This window comes from Rissa tridactyla, chromosome 2, assembly GCF_028500815.1.
Source record: "Rissa tridactyla isolate bRisTri1 chromosome 2, bRisTri1.patW.cur.20221130, whole genome shotgun sequence".
NCBI classification, from domain to species: Eukaryota; Metazoa; Chordata; class Aves; order Charadriiformes; family Laridae; genus Rissa; species Rissa tridactyla.
The window spans coordinates 9,425,894-9,443,853 of NC_071467.1; the positions used below are offsets into that span (position 1 = coordinate 9,425,894).

General features: G+C 38.3%; 1 protein-coding gene across 12 annotated transcripts in view; it reads right to left on the reverse strand.

The window, feature by feature from the left end:
* Positions 1 to 17,960, reverse strand: part of PHF20L1 (PHD finger protein 20 like 1) — a 62,333-nt gene that overhangs the window by 15,894 nt on the left and 28,479 nt on the right. For 7 of the 12 annotated variants that reach the window (XM_054189582.1, XM_054189580.1, XM_054189579.1 and 4 more), the window contains 6 exons: positions 16,382 to 16,634; positions 14,171 to 14,368; positions 13,765 to 13,971; positions 5,935 to 6,153; positions 5,679 to 5,735; positions 4,238 to 4,342 (listed from right to left, as the gene is read on the reverse strand). In XM_054189582.1, the coding sequence (XP_054045557.1) occupies positions 4,238 to 4,342; positions 5,679 to 5,735; positions 5,935 to 6,153; positions 13,765 to 13,971; positions 14,171 to 14,368; positions 16,382 to 16,634 (1,039 nt within the window). The remainder of the gene's footprint in view (positions 1 to 4,237; positions 4,343 to 5,678; positions 5,736 to 5,934; positions 6,154 to 13,764; positions 13,972 to 14,170; positions 14,369 to 16,381; positions 16,635 to 17,960) is intronic. The other 5 variants (XM_054189589.1, XM_054189581.1, XM_054189586.1 and 2 more) reach the window with 3 other exon arrangements.

Here is a 17,960-nt window from a genome sequence, read left to right on the forward strand (position 1 = left end):
AATAAGACCTATAAAACATTTTTCTCACTCTTATCAAACTGCACTGAGAGTGCTGCTGGGGATATTGCTGAACACAAGGTGATGGCACATTACATTTGAGGATCTTCCTAAAAACAGAACCCATGGAGAAATATTAACTCACTCTGCCCTGTTTTAATAATCACAGAGGAAACAGCCAGGATTGCTTAGGGTCTTGAGGTTTTTGTTCTTTTCTTTGGCTCTTGCATAACCAGCATTTACCAGTACCTTCCTGCAAACACTTAGATGCCTTCTTAGTGCAAGTAAAAAACTCCCGATAATTTTTAGGTAAAATAGGCAATTGAGGCTTATAGTTTAAAATTATATTACACTGATATAAAGATGGTGAAGTACCTGAAGCCCAGACTATTGCAGTTCACATTCAAGCACTGAAGCTCATTTTAATACATAGGGTTTTCCAAATGCTCGAGGAAAAATTTCTAGAAAAATCTTTGATAAGTTTTAAATTTTTTGCTGTCTCATATTTTAAGAAATTTTAATCAAACTTTAATCTAAGTTGTTGCGACTGATATTTAGTAAAGTACACTCTCAAGGTACACAAAAGTAAGATCCTTCTCTCTAATTTAGAGAGATATGGATTTGATGGGTGAACTGTTTGGTGGATGAGGAATTGGTTGGATGGTCATATCCAGAGGGTAGTGGTCAACGGCTCAATGTCCAAGTGGAGATCAGTGACAAGTGGTGCTCTTCAGGGGTCCATAATGGGACCAGTACTGTCCAATATTTTCATGAATGACACAGAGAGTGGGATCAAATGCACCCTCAGCAAGTTTGTAGATGAAACCAAGCTGAGCAGTGCAGCTGACACGCCTGAAGGACGGGACCCCATCCAGAGGGACCTGGACAGGCTTGAGAAGTGGGCCTGTGTGAACCTCACGAGATTCAACAAGGACAAGTGCAGGGTCCTGGACATGAGCCAGCGATGTGCACTTGCAGCCCAGAAAGCCAACTGTATCCTGGGCTGCATCAAAAGAAGCATGGCCAGCAGGTCGAGGGAGGTGATTCTGTCCCTCTGCTCCGCTCTGGTGAGACCCCACCTGGAGCACTGTGTCCAGCTCTGGACCCTTCAGCACAAGAAGGACATGGACCTGTTGGAGTGGGTCCAGAGGAGGCCACAAAAATGCTCAGTGAGCTGGAGCACCTCTGCTACGAAGACAGGCTGAGAGAGTTGGGGTTGCTCAGCCTGGAGAAGAGAAGCTTCTGGGGAGACCTTATTGTGTCCTTTCAGTACTTAAAGGGGGACTACAGGAAAGATGGGGACAAACTTTTTAGTAGGCCCTGCTGCAATAGGACAAGGAGTAATGGCTTTACACTGCAAGAGGTAAGATTTAGACTAGATATCAGGAAGAAATTTTTCACCCTGAGGGTGGTGAGACACTGGAACAGGTTGCCCAGAGAGGTGGCAGATGCCCCATCCCTGGTAACATTCAAGGTCAGGTTGGTTGATGAGCAGTCCTGGACAACCGGGGAGGTCCCAGCTGACTGGAGGTTAGCAAATGTGACACCCATCCACAAGAAGGGCCGGAAGGAGGATCCGGGGAACTACAGGCCAGTCAGTCTGACCTCGGTGCCTGGGAAGGTCATGGAACAGATCCTCCTCAGTGCCATTACACGGCACATGCAGGAGAACAGGGTGATCAGGCCCAGTCAGCATGGGTTTGTGAAGGGCAGGTCATGCCTATCAAACCTAATATCCTTCTATGATAAGGTGACCCACTTAGTGGATGAGGGAAAAGCTGTGGATGTTATCTACTCGGATTTTTGCAAAGCTTTTGACACTGTTTCCCACAGCATTCTCCTGGAGAAACTGGCTGCTTATGGCCTGGACAGGTGTACTCTTCGCTGGGTAAAAAACTGGCTGGATGGCCATGCCCAGAGAGTGGTGGTAAATGGAGTTAAATCCAGTTGGTGTCCGGTCACAAGTGGTGTCCCCCAGGGCTCGGTGCTGGGGCCGGTTCTCTTTAATATCTTTAACAATGATCTGGATGAAGGGATCGAATGCACCCTCAGTAAGTTCGCAGATGAGACTAAGCTGGGCGGGCGTGTTGATCTGCTTGAGGGTGGGTTGGCTCTGCAGAGGGATCTGGACAGGCTGGACCAATGGGCTGAGACCAATGGTATGAGGTTCAACAAGGCCAAGTGCTGGGTCCTTCACTTGGGTCACAACAAACCCATGCAGCGCTACAGGATTGGGGCAGAGTGGCTCGAAAGCAGCCCAGCAGAAAAGGACCTGGGGGTGTTGGTTGACAGCCGGCTGAATATGAGCCAGCAGTGTGCCCAGGTGGCCGAGAAGGCCAACAGCATCCTGGCCTGTATCAGGAACAGTGTGGTGAGCCGGACTAGGGAAGTGATCATCCCCCTGTACTCGGCACTGGTGAGGCCCCACCTCGAGTACTGCATTCAGTTTTGGGCCCCTCGCTACAAGAGGGACATTGAGGTGTTGGAGCATGTCCAGAGAAGGGCTACAAAGCTGGTGAGGGGTCTGGAGGACAAACCTTATAAAGAACGACTGAGGGAGCTGTGGTTGTTTAGCCTGGAGAAGAGGAGGCTGAGGGGAGACCTTATCGCCCTCTACAACTACCTGAAAGGAGGTTGTAGAGAGATGGGGGCTGACCTCTTCTCCCTGGTGACAAGGATAGGACAAGGGGAAACGGGTTCAAGTTATGTCAGGGCAGTTTAGATTGGATATTAGGAAACATTTTTTCACTGAAAGGGTTATTAAACATTGGAATAGGCTGACCAGGGAGGTGGTGGATTCACCATCCCTGGAGGTGTTTAAAAAAAGGGTAGATGGGGCACTTAGGGACATGGTTTAGAAGTGGCTTTTGTCAGGGTAGGTTAAAGGTTGGACTCGATCTTAAAGGTCCCTTCCAACCTCAGCAATTCTATGATTCTATGGTTAGGGCTCTGAGCAACCTGATCTAGTTGAAGATGTCCCTGCCCATGGCAGGGGGGTTGGACTAGATGACCTTTAAAGGTCCCTTCCAACCCAAACTATTCTATGATTCTATGAAATTCTATGATTCTGATAGGTACAGAAAGGACAGTCTAGGTTCTTATTTTTAAATTTTTGAATATTTAAAAATGTTCTCAAGAAAACCAAACCCCACCATCAGCAAGATAAAAATAAGTAGTATTATTTTAAGTCCTGAAACACTTTTTGAAGTAAGCAGGCACAGTAGAAAAAAAAAATAAAGTTCAGTATTTGGCAAGAAGAAAAGACAGAACGAGTTTGCGTTTGCCCATGCTGTTATTTTTATTGCCACAATGCTGCAGCTAAGACTGTACTGAATGCAAAAAAAGGTAAACCAAGGAACCTGTACTGTGATTTTATGGGGGATTAAAAGCACCAAAGGACATGGAAAAGGGGAAGAAATAGAAAGAAACAGTAAAACTGTACTGGTCAGAAGGATAGTTAACTTTTTATTGAAAAAGGAAAACCCCTAAATTGTTCAGTTTTTCCACAGAATCATGCCAAGAAGAGTTAGAGAAGGGAGGGCGCTCCAACGTTAAACCACACTCTTACAGAATACTTCTCCAAGAAGGAGGAAAAAAAAGCACCAAGTGGTTTGAAAGGGTTTTTTGTTTTGTTAAAAAAGCACAGGCTTCCTAGAGCCTCATATCTAAAAATCAAATTACTTTTGTCCCTCTAGGGAATGGAAATAACAGAGAACAGAAAAAGATGACTGATACGATCAAAGAATCAGAACAGGGAAGTGAGATGAAGACAAACGGAATCACCATTTGTCAAGACAACAGCCAAGGCTGTTGCAAAAGAGATGCCCATCTCAGCTGTTAGGGATTATCTGTTAAGAAGGGGCTACATTTTATACAGTAAACCAGTAAAATTTCGCAACAGCCTAGATACTAGAACAATTTATGCAGAATAAGCAGGACGTCTATACAGAGCTTCACGTGAAGAATTTGAAGATACGAGAAGAGCGAGCATATCTTTTGTAGGAAGAAAAAACATCTGTGAAATATATATGTCTGTTACCTACAAAACCTACCTACCTACCTACAAAAATGAGGTCATAGACCTAAGTGTCCTTTCAACACTTAAGGCCAAAAGCTATTCTTTGGAACTCCTAAAATTTGACATTCATATTGTTTAGACACAAGTTTTAATATCTAATGCCAGGAATACGCTGAGTAGTTTGACTTATTTTAAAAAAAAAAAAAAGTAAATTGAACTTACCATGCTGTTTAGATTTCTTCTTTTTTTTCTTCTTCTTTTTCTGTTTTGATTTATGATCTTTCTCCTTCTTCTCTTTTTTCTCCTTTTCCTTTTCTTTCTTTTTACCTGAAATAAAAATTAAACATTTTAAAACAGCAGTACCATTCCAAATTACTTGCTTCACTTGGCTTAACCTAAACATGACATTCAAAATCAAGTATTCCAGTTGCCTAGTCAGATCAAAATCATTCAGTTAATTTACTTGGTATCTTGGGCACGTCTCTTACTAATTGCTGGTAGAATGGTTCAGAGAAATCTCTCTCAACAAACAACATTTTACTATTTCAAATATTTCCAAATGAGGTGTCATAGTACAAGAAGATATAGCAAAGCACACAAAATAAGTGACATTATTTAAATAGCTTATAACACCTATTTTACTTACAGCTTATAACAAAAAGGTTTGAGCAAGAGAAGAAGCTTTCAGAAGTGCAAAATTCAAAACTAAAAAGGATAACATTGTCTTAAAAACATGCGTTAGGCCTATAGAAAGTCATTTGAAGGAAATTTCAGTATTGAAAAACTGGCGATGCTGTCAGCACTTTCTACTACACAGCAACATTCTCACGGAAAACTGGTTTTGACTAAAATTTATGATATGTTTTTACACTGCAGTTCACTTCGAAGCGCTGTTGGTATACACAAGAGGACAAGTACTTTGTCGCAGGAAAAAAAAAAAATTTAAAAAATCTATTTATCCTGTTAATTCTCCCGAGACAAAATACATCGCACAATATTGTCACTCCATAATAATTTTCCAAGCAATCAGCAGTGAGATAAATAATGAGGAAATTGACTTGTTCCAGAAACTAAATTCTTAGAGTCAGTATTTAAGGATTGTTGCCTGCACACAAATCAGTCTTATTATCTTCTCGAGGAATACAGAAACAGAACTTTTACCTCCTGGAAAAACAAGGCAGAAAAACTTATGAATTCTTGTCCACCTCTAATGATTTTTTAAAATTTATTTGATTTTTTAAACACAGGGTAAAACCAAAGACGTCTTAATTTATACTTTCAAGAATTGCCAAATGTTTGGCTAGTAACACCCATTTCCTTCCCACTCACGCCCCTTATAGACCCCCTCAAATTGGTCAGTACAAGGAAATTAAGGCAGTATCACTAATTAAACTGAAAAAAAGAAAAAAAAAGTGCTTTTCTTTTTCAGGTACTATTTAGATCTTTCCAAATCCTTGCTCTGGGCACTTTCATTTTCTCTCTAAAATCATTTTTCTACTATAAACTTGTCATATATATTAAAAACATTTTTAAGACCTCAAGAAACAAAAGAAGTGCAGCTGGGCTCAGGAAATATTTTACGTGTTTACATTTCCTCTTCAGAGACATCAAGCATTCTGGATTTTTTCCTTTTTTCCTAAAAATATTATTGCTCTGTACGTACCATATGTTGAAGAACTTTTCTCTTCCAGTTTTCCTTTTCTTTCCATTCTCACTGCACCTGCAAATTGAAGAAGAATATATGACATAAGTGTAATGTCTGGCTGATGACCCACTTTCTTGTAAAAGTCATTAGACCATAAAAAGTCCTAATGGTACATGATAATAAGAAACATAGAAACAATAAAATTACTTTTAATGTCACTTTACGATTATTTTTATTGGCTAAAGCACTGGAAACAAAAAGTATTGTAGTTTACCAACTTCTGAGTGCTTGTCCTTCTCAATCACGTTCTTTAATATTTTCTCCTTCAGACTCTCAAAACTTTTCTCCTTTATGGGCACAGAGCACTGTATCTCTGTCCCTTCAGAGCTCACTGATGTGGAAGACCTCTTTTTTTTACTATTCCCTTTGGGTAACTTTAGACTATTGGTTAAAGGCATTTCCAGATGCAAGGCATGTACATGGGACGAGGGTGCTGAAAACAAGAAGACAGATTTACTAGGCATTCCGTAAGGATTGCAGCCAGATCACTGGCTGCGTCAGATCGCTGAAATGTCAAGTATTGGTAATAATATCATCACACTTAAGATATAATTACTGCGCATGAATGTCTAGGTCTTAGTCTTACATACCAGACAATACATGCCACAAAAGGTTTCTTTGTTTTGGAATTTGCACTCACTTTGAAACTACTTGTACTGTGCAAAGTCTGCTTTTGCTGCTACTTTTAAGCCTTTTTGTTTCCTTTTTATTTCACTATAGTAGAAACCCAGGTCAACAGTAAGGGTTAAGGGTGCTGACATTGTCAATATTGTTCAAGTTATCATTCCATTATGTGAACAGCGAAACTAAGCTCTGGTACAACATTTTTAGTGCTATGTATAAGATTTACACTTCTGCTTATTGCATTTAATTGATTTTAATAATATTTAAATCATTCATTGTCTTTCATGTGTATAACTAATCCATATTTAACTAACATGCAAGACACCATGATCATTTTTCAGAATTCAGCATCATATACTGACAATTCTTATCTTACACTATTCAGAAAAGTTTATTTAGTGAAATACTTAGGTGTTTTTTAATCTTCATCTGATGCAAATTAGGAAATCACACGGCAAAAAAACCCCTCAAGCTATAATTTTCACTGGTAATATTTACAATTTATAATCAAATCGGGCAATGGATTTTTCAAATAATCAAACTAAAATAAGAGTTATTTATAAAGAACATTATTGAGGTCGTTCAAAATTCTATTATTGTGTTCATTAATATTGTGAGAGCTTAAAGTTTCATTTAAATGTAATTAGGAAAGCCTAATCTTCATCAGCCCACTGAGGACACTTCAGGACCACGCCGAGGACATACTGTACAAAACGCGACTCTGCAAGGCTCTTGGAGGCACCTGTCACCTTCGCTGTCTCTCAACACAGGGGCCCAACAAAAGCATCAACGTGTAAAAAACACTTGTGGGTTAAAGTGCTGAACTAAAAAAAGTCCTGAAAAATACCTGCTAGCGGTCAAGATATTAAAGACGACAAAAGATGAAGGTGATCTGGAATGTTCTTTGAGCTCCCTCTTTATTCCCCCCCCCCCTTTTTTTTTTTTTTTAAGTATTCAGTAATAAAACAACAAAAAGTATTTAAATAAGCAATGTTAAGATAATTTAGTAAATTCATCAGTCATAAAAGGATTCTGGGGAGAAGGTAACAACGTCTCAGGGTTGACTCTATATGGTGGCCTTCCAGGCTTGGACAGACCAACCCAATTCTACTAGGATACAACATACGTGTTACATGGAACCTACTCCAGCTCCCACGCAGCCCCTCTCAGGGTAACAATCAAAATGCCACAGGGCATGAATGCCGCAGAGGCAGCAAGAGCAAGTAGCACATCGCCTACCACACCACACAGCACTTCAAAATGCCACATGTTCCCAGCTGTGGGATGCAAGACATCACCATACCATGCCATCCAGCCAGCAGCAGCTGCTCAGTTCTGCATTCTGGCTTCTAACACGAAGAAGACACAAGATGCATGACCCTGGCTGAGGCCACCTGAACCCTTCCACTCCTTCAAATCAACCATCTCACCCACCTAAGACCATAATCCTCTCAGGACTGGTCTACTATTCAGGCTCTTGCCTTTGTCTGTATTTCAAGCGGACTTAGCTTGCTGGGATACTTGTCATCCACACAAAACACTATTCAAATTACTCCTTTCTTGGGTTTCCTAATTAACGTTTGTCTCTGTTACAGGACTGAACGGCTTTGCCATCTGTGGAGCAACGAGTATATTTTAGCACCTCAGTAAAATAAAAAAGTGACACTTCTCCACATCATCATGTTATCAACGTCTTGTCTCGTTTCTAAAAAGAGCACAAAAGGATCACCCAAATACACACGATTCAGTTAGGTCACTGACATTTTGATGAAAAGATGTGAGAATACTCCATCCAAACAACCTCAAGAGAAATTTAGTCTCAATATTAGATGAATTAGTATTTAAACTTCATTATTAAGAAGAAATCCTGACCTCAGGCATTCAAACATGCTCTGCTATTGATGATCACAACACAACAAACTTCACTATCTCAATAATTTTCAACACAAGCACATCTGACAAAGTAATCAGTCAGCAATTAAATAACTGTTTGAGGGAACATTTATGATGGGCAGAAACATGCTACAGTCACACAAATACCCATCTCAATGACAGAACTCTCCAAACTGTCTGTCTATAGTAACCTGAAGAGAGAAATTACTATTATGCCTGCGTACACTGCAATGTTATTCTTGGTTTTTACTTCTATTAATCAGAAACCATTCTAAATTTGGAATCCTAATTCTAAATAAGGTGTGAAAGCTTGCAAAGCTTCATTTTCAATTGTGCAATCACTTTGCCTTACATGTAACCACAACATTAGACAAAGCAGACAATCACAGTCTGAAGGGCAAGTAACAGATACCACAAGAAAAATACTAGTTTATAAAAATTATCTCCTTTCTAGAAATACGACCATGTATTTTTTAACTGTTACCTTTAATTGCAATTTTATTCCTGTTGAGGAATTCCTTCTGTCTAGTCAGCCACCTCCCACACAGTGAAGCGTGGGAATTCTGCAATTAACACTTAGCAGAGAGAAAGATGCTTAGAAATTAGACTTGATAAACTCCTGATTAGGTCATTGTTCTAAGACCAATTTGATCACCTGAAGACTGATTTCAGATTTAAAAAAAAAAAAAAAAAATGCAAACCCCAGCACTTTTCAGTCTGCTTTATGCCACGTTTCCAACGCCACGTCTGCTGGTCTGGCACGGTGGAGTGAGACAAGCCCACGTGCGCAGGCACAGAACAGAACGCTCTGCCACAAGCGCAACAGCACAGACGGGCTTTTAGCGGTACTACTTATTTCAGTGCAAATTAAAATAAATTGTACCACTGTGAAGCAATTTATTTTGTTGCATGATATTCTATTCCACAGATTTCGATGGCTTCTCAATTTGCCTAATAAGAAACGTGTTATTATCTGCATTAATATACAACTTCAATCATAACATGACCAGCATAATGCATGGTTTTACCATAATTAATTTGTTGGTTGCAATTCCCAGTGCACAGGATGAGTTTCATATCTAAATGCACTTTAAATACATATTACAGATTAATACCAGATCCTGCACAAAACGATCTTCAGGAAGGATGAGGACATGAAAGGTTCTTGCCTCCAGCCACCTACTGCAAGAATCAGCTGGGAACTTCAGGGCAGAGATTAGAAGGGCAGACATTCAAATTAGGGAGTAAACCTGACTGTCAATAGATATTAGGAGTAAAACAAACAGCTCCAAAGTAACAAGAGCTTTAGTCAACTAGATACCTCTTAAAAGCAGGGTAACCAATAACACTGGCAAGAGTTTATTAAAAAAAGCAACTGGTCTTGTCCTCTGAAAATCTTGTGCATCAGCCATTTCTTGTTCCTGCTGCAGTAAACTGTTATCAATAAAATTATGTAAAAGTATACAGTGTTTTTTATTTTTAGCATAAGTGCAAATTTCTCCCATAGAGTTAACCTATTGTTACCCTACTAGCGAAATCATCTAGACTGAGCTAGAACAGGAAATAAGAGCTAATGATAATAGTGTAATATTACTACTATAAATAGGATATTAATATCGTTATATTAGTAAATGTAACAATATTTTCCTTTTACTTAACTTCTAAAACCTAGACTGATTGCTGAAATTGTGTTTGCTCAATACACAACAGTTAAACTAAGACAAACGGTGTAGAGTTACAGAAACGAAGATAAGTGAATGCAAATTTAAAGAAAATTACAACTACAGAAAGATCTGGACTTCACGTAGGCAGAACTGGAAAACTACAGTGTTTTGCATGTGTTCAGACCGACTGCAAATTTAAAGCCTATGAAAGGCTAAGTGACAAAAAGCCAGATATCTACATTTTAAGCCGTTTGGCAAATGAAAGCAAGGATTCTTCGTTACATGTGCAGCATGGGGTGATCACAACTAGGTCTGTACACCAGTTTAGGCAAAGCAGTACCTCTGTTCACGAATTAACTGGTAGCGTACCACTGCCTACCAAAGTGCTCACAGTACTTCCCTGCAGCCTGTAGACTGAAGGAATTGATCCTACTGTTTTTGGTCTGCCTTTACGAAATGACAAGTTTTTCGTTTTGAGCAATGATTTTGAGAAGGGATCTGTGTGTAAATTAATACTATGAGTTGCCATTTTTGCTTCTGTGCTTCAGTGTGCCTCATCCCTCCCCTACGAAAACACCAAGTTAACAACTTTTGCATAAAGATCTCATCAAAATGCATCATTTTGAACAACATTAAATTATTTTTCAATTGACTCAATTGATAGCACCCATCAGAAGTCTAGACCTCGCAAGCCACAAATTGGATCTCTGGGCCTATAACAGTACAGCTCTTTTACAGAAGGGTTGGCAACCATAATAGCCTGTTTCAGGCTAAATAATTCCATCACCTCCATAATTTCTAAAATTATCTACAGTTATCCATTTCAATGATTATGAAGACAGCAGGTCCAACGTAAGCGCACTTAGCCAACTCCATAGTGTTGTCAAAATCTCGAACACCAGTGTGTCCAGACTGTGTCAATAAAATCTGAACAGCAAAAATATCATAAAAGGACACAGATTTAAAACAGTTCTTTTAGATTAAAAAATGCAGACAATTACAGAATAATCTGGATTGTACACCAATGTTCTCAAATTGTAATCTACACTCACAATGCACACCCTAAACAATGCAATATATTACATTACACTTAGGCAGGCAGATGTTCCTGCATAATACAAATTAACTTTTCTCGACAATTCCAAGCATTGACAGGAATGAGAAAGGAAAGCTTTGGACATCTCTCCTTTATATATTAGCTTGCCATTGTTTAAAGAGGTTCATTAGAAAAGGAAAAGTAGTGATAGAGGGGATTCTATTTTTTCTCCTGAAGCATGCAAGAATTTAGTATGATTATGTGTATTTAAGTAATGTGACTTGAGAACCTGTGCTATTTCAAAAGTAAAAAGATGCCTTCTAAAGCAGAGATCACAACAAAAACTATTCAACAGCGTAGAGTAACTCCAGAGGTTTCAAACCTGAATTTAAAAGCTACATTTTTCTTTTTCTTCTAAGAAGAATATGAGATGGAGAGGAGACAAATGAGTTGCACCAGAGTTAGAAGCCTGAGATGCACCCAAAAGACATATGAACTTCAGTTAGAGTCCTAGAGATACTAATGACAGAGGCAGCTAGCTCCAAAACTGTCCATGGAATTTCTGAATTAAAGATATCAGACTGCTTAGATTAGTCTTTTAGTCCACAAAGCTTATACTGCTCAAGGGTGCTGGGCTGCGTACTTCTGAAAACTTCTAACATTTGGACAAAAAGTCAGTCTGAAAGCTCAAAACAGAGTTCTAGTGCATGGCAGAAAACTGCAATACATGAAAACTAGGAACAAAACACAGGTTTGCCTGTAAGGCAAAAACCCAGAAGACAAAAAAGTAGCTGGCAAATCAATTCCTTGAGAGCTTATAACTCCTAAAATTATATAGGCCCAAAAAAGCTCTATTAAGTTCTAAATACAGTATAAACTGTATCCTCCAGCATAGGTTGCAAGTGCTTCCATCTTTCCATTCTGGACCCAAATAGTAATACCAGATCATTTTCTCAGGGAATGGCTTCCCCTGACACAAAGCATGTGGATGTGTCAAATATTTTTGAGTCATAAATAAAGGCGGTGATAAATGCAACATACTGTTTCTTTAATTAGACTCATCTGTGGCGAAGATCAAGACTCAGTTCAACCAACAAACAGGCGCAAGCCTACTGATGGATGTGGGGTTTAGAACCAGCTCACTCAGAGTCCAAGCCAGTCCCATGACGGAAGTGGACAACAAAATGAATACCTGTCAGCGTTACCAGCTATGCATTAAATGATCCAGAAAACATACCAGAAAAGTCAGAAGTTAAATTCCTAGTAACTGAAATCAGTTCTAATAAACAAGAAACAGATGGCAGTTGGAGGCTGTTAGTTTCTTTTATGATCTTGTTCTATGAGTGGGCAAATATACATCTCCCATAAGCGTTTCTCTTAGTTGCAAAACACATGAGATAAAAGGACTTTTACAGAACTAATTTTCCCAGAAATCTGCGATTCTACTGCTATGTAATACATAAAAGGCAAACAAAGACTATCACATGGTTTCACTTGAGAGATTAAGTAGTATTTTCAAAAGCTTAAGTGGCAACTCATTAGAAATTCCCGTAGTCCTTATTTTGACAAATTGGTTTACAAGATTAATAGATTTTTTTTTTGGAGAGCAAGAGAAAGGATAATTACAGTCATCTATTTTAATCTACGCAATATCGATCCAAGAATCCTACCCAGCTTTTCCTACATCAGGTTTTATAGCGATGCTACAGCTCCATGAAGTGATCACCTTCCGCCCTCAGTGGCGGCATGTGGGAGCAGACGGCCAAGAAGGGGCTGTACATACTAAACAAAATGCTTCACTACCCTACTGAGCACTGCAGCTATACGATCACCTGAATGCAAAGTTGTTATTTTTTTCCTCTTTAAACAAGGCTGAGTTATAATTTGAGTGTCACACTTATATACCTTAAGGTCATGTTGTCCTCCTTTACTATCAATCATATTTACCAAAAACTTCTCCAGCAGAGTACAATAATTCGGTGGGTTTTTTTCCTCCTCTTACTTTATTGAGCTGTTTTCTCATTTAACAAAAATAAAAAAACAAAACAAACAAAGGCTTGTGAGAGTTCTTTTTTGGAAGCCAATTAAAAATGGTACGCTACTCACCCACATAAGAGACTTATTTATGAAAAAAGTATACGGACACCTAACATACACTGGATGAAAACAACCCACTTTTAGGGTCTGCAAATCACTATGTAAACCTTTCCCCCAAACTCTCAATTGCCTCTATCCAAGCGATTCACTTAAACCATAGTAGTCAGTAAACTCTTCCGAAGTGCAAGGCAGCAGAAGTTCCAGTATTGGGCTCTACGCTAACTCTGTGAGGGTGAACCAAGTCTATATAAGTTTTAGAGGATTTTTCAGAAATATTTTCATTTTGCAGCAAGCAAATGACAAAATTTTCACTGCAAATAGAAGCAAAGGTAGAGGAATGCTGACTGCCTTGCAAAATGCTGATGTTTAAAGCCGAAGCCACAAGATCAAGGAGTACATCTACATTTAGTATATATTAGTATGTTAGTAAAAAACTTCACAGATTATTTTTACAAATTTTAACAATATAAAATATTTGTGAAAGAAATACTGCTTTTTATATTCCACATTCTCAGATCCTCCTAAGTGTGTTAGAAAAAGTGTTAATGCAGCTCAAAGCCAGTGGGAGACGAAGAATATGCAGATGGATGGACCCCAGGAAGAGTGGCAGGTTTGTGAGTGTGCAAAAAGGGAAAACAAAAAGTATTGCCTCTTTCTGTGTGACTGAATACATACACATTTTAAACCCTACAACTATAAACCTAACTGGTTGTATACTAAATCTCTTTACCTGACGCTGTTGTAGCTACTCTTCCATCAGTTACTGCTTTGGAAGAAAGATATGTAATCATCTGAATATCTTCCTTCTCTTTACTGGGATATTCATTACGGAAAGTGGATTCTGTGGATAATGGTGCTGTAACTTCCGAACTACGGCTTAAATCAAGAGGGAGACACGGTCCACGCTTCTCAAGTGACATATGAGCAACATCAGGTACTACATAAAAGAAAAAATGTAATATTAAAACAGATACATAGGTCCAACAAACAACAGTTTGGATTGCAGCGTTACTTAACATAGGCACAGCTTTAGCTACAATAAGTCAAAACATCCCATTAGATGAAAAGCGTGAAAGGTCTAATTTTTATGATTCAATTTCTCTTGGGCAGTTCTTTATTAGATTAAGATACATTACCCTCCAATTTTGATGACTGTTGGTTTTGACCACTGATGGAGAGCACTTTTCCATCAGTAATTGAAGAGGGAGAAGAAACTTTTTCTACAGAATCATCAGGCAAGGAGCAAGTGGCTAAACGCTGTGATCTTCTTCTCCGTTGGCTATGTTTGTAGGATCTAGGGGAATTCACTGGCTGTGATGGACCTAAAAAGAGATCTTTCAATGTTCATGAAGCAGAGAGATATACCATAATCTTACCGCAGTATTTGAGATCTAAAGATGGAGAGTGCTTTAAATAGCTCTTATTTGCAAAGCTGGGAATCACAGCAGAACCGGTAAGAGGAATTAAAAACTGTGATTACCAGGAGCAAAAAAAAGAGTTATGCTCAAGATATGATTCTGCTTTTTGCTTATTATACATTATTAGGGCATGTATTTCCCCACTGATAAAGGCTGTTATTTTAGGCAAACACTGTACTTACAGTAAGCAACCCCCCCAGACAACCCATGAGAGTAGGCTACTTATAATGGGAGGGGGCAATAGGATTTAACAGTAAGCAGAACAAATGATCACACTTAAAGATCTAAAAAGTCATGGACAGTGGTAACATACAACTTAAAAAAATAATCAAAAGCAGTGGTTAATTTTATATCCCACCTCCCGTCTTCTGTTAACCTGATATCAATACTCCAACTATACTTCAAATGCACACTGCCAAAGCATGGCACAGTAAGAAGGCTCAAGAACCTCATACTTAAAAAAAAAAAGGGGGGGGGAAGGAATTGATATAGGTTAATATAGGCCTGATTCATTAAAAACAAAAAACCCACACTCCCCTACACCTCTCCAGTTTTACACAGTTTCACAAACTTTTGCCCTAAATTAAGTCATTATCACACTGTAAATCTCTGTTCTCTCCTTTTCTTAAGCAGTTTTTACAGTCAAACATGTACAGATTTAAAAATAAATATGCAGCAAAATTAAATTTCCATTAAAGGTGGTAAAGACTCAGAAGCCAAAGACTAAGTGACAGCACTAACGAGATCTAAGCTATTAAGTAACCAATTTTTAAATTAGCTAATTTTTAAAATATTGCTACAGAGAAGTCTAACTTAATCCAAAATACAAACATGGTCAAGGAAAGCTACTTACCATTAGTTTAGGGGTGGGGAAGGAAGGCATATTACAATATAGAAGACTGCTAATATTTTGTGGGGACAAAATACAATTTATAGCAATGTGTCCTGAATAAAGATGGCTGAATTTGCACCCCTCCCTCTCCCATTCATTTAAAGTTATCTGTGAGAAAAGATTACGAGAAACTTAACACCTAAGGGAAAATATCAAATCAAGGTTAAGGAGAACACACGATGCAGGTATAGTCTTCCATCCTCAATCACTATTCTAAAAGTGAAACAAAAATGTAGCTCTTGACTTACTGGAATCCACATTTATTTCAACTCTTGGCCTCATCATTTAATGTTCTTCAGGCAACAAAAAGCCTGACCCTAAACAACGCTAAAAACCTAATGTAATCTAAAAAAAAAAAATATTACAGAAACATTTTAATATTCACAAAAAATAGCATATTCAAGGATGCGGCGTAAACCTTTCCCTGTTCTGATGACCAATATTTTGGTACTTTGCAAATCAGTTGCACACGTTAAGAAGCTGAACACCTATGCCATTTTTCTACAACAAAGAAACCGACTTTTTTTTTTTTTTTTTTTTATATTTCCCCACCACACATCTTGAACCCATCTTCTCTTCCGCATCATATTTGCAGGAAATATCACATAAGGTGAAGAACGCCACAGCCAACAGGTACAGCACAAAAGCCAGCTGAGGGCAGAATTTCTGAGAGAAGGGGAGGTCCACAACCAAGGTGTACATCTTTTCTTTTTAATGAATCAGGCCCCTTCAGAAGAGAGGTTTGATTTTTCCTGTATCACTGTTAATACTACCGCGGAGATTTAAGCTGGAGGGAAAGCCAAGCATCCAAAGCCATGACTTTATAAATATAAATGTATTAATTAAGGTAGAGTAATTCATACGCCTTATTATGTGACTTGAATTTTATAATACTGAGCTACCCCTAATTCTCCCACTTGGACCTTTTATTTAAAGCAGATTCATTTTTAAAAGCAATAGCCATTTACAACCAAAAAAATTGTCTGTATATCTCTTATAAGTAATTACGGTATTTTTTTTAAAATGTCTGTGCTCACTAGTTTTATTTATCACAGAAGAAGGAAGCTGAGAGACCAGCGTCAAATCCTCGACTTGTATTAATTCTGGGGAAAGTGGTGATTTAGGGGCCTTTATACACCCAGAAGAATCTCCAGATTCTTGTTTGCATTTCTTGCTGCGAGCCTTTCCTGAAGACAAAGTTGAGGATAACAGTGCAGGTTTCTGTATGTTGGCAGAACTGCTAATATCAGCTTCATTTTTTTTCTGACTTTGTGGTTTAGGTGAAATCTCCTGAATAAATAATAAAAAATTGATACTTTTATTTCAGTTTCTTCGCTGTAGTTCTTGTTTTCTATTTTGATCTTTTTAAAAGCAACTTTAGTATTCAAAACACATTTTAAAAGCAACATTATTTTCAATACAAATGAAAACGATTTAAAATGCATCACGTTAAACTTTTTTTTTTTAAAGGAGCACTATCAATTCTTTTCAGTATTCAGAACACCCTCATTTCTTAATATTCGAAATACCTGCAAAAAGTCTGGAAACGAAATGTTTTTTCCTCTGTTCCCATTTTAAAAATTCACCAAAGTCTTTTTTAGTTTCTGTCTCTTTCATCTTCAGTAGACCAGGACTGGCAGTGCTGTCTCCAAGTATGACTTGGGGAACATTTGTCACAGGCTACAATTGCTAGAATATATACACTGATCCACAATCATTAAAATGTCTGAAGTTGGAAGGGACCCAAAAGGATCACCGAATCCAACTCCCTGTTCCTTGCAGGACTACCCAAACCTAAATTACATGACTAGGAACATCTAGACGATGCTCCTTGAACGCCAACAGGCTTTTGCACTACTACGAGCAAGCTAAAAAAAAGCTGCCAAGATTTTCCCTTCACAGTCATTTCCCTGACTGCAAGGTCTTTCACAGCAAGAAAAATTTACAAAGTTCCAAAGGAAAACTTTAACACGAATTTCATTTTTAGAGAAGAGCCTGAAAAAGTTGATAATGCTCCTTTAAGGAACGTCTGAAAACAATAAAAAGTTTCCAAATTCTGAACACACTCTCACACAACCCCTTTCAGTGCTGGGAGTCTGGATTTCACCACATTATATGTTTGTGCAAACACATGAAGAAATCACAACTTCTAGCACCACAGGGTTAAACAGATTGCTAACTGTTGGGGAAAAGGGAGCAGATAAAGAGTTAAAACAGTTTTTGAAGAAAAAAGTAATCAACATATAACGCAGCTTTCCAATTTCATCAATTTTCATCCTTCTTAACACAGATACTAAAGTATTATTTTTAGACAACTAGCATGCATTGACAGACATTAGCATTTTAGATTTTTAACTGGAAGATCTTCCGACTTTACTGAATAAACTGTGCATGTGTTACAAACTTGCCCAATAATGGCAAACTAAAATATCTGAACATTTCTTATACCTGTCCCCTTTCTTGTCCCAGGTCCATCACCCAGCATAATACCGTCTAAGAAAACCATAACTAAGAAAGTAGAAAGATATTTCTACAAAGTGTGCACCACTTTATCCAAACTAAAAACATCACACCTTTGATGATTTGAGGGTATTATTGGTTTTTCTTATAAATCAC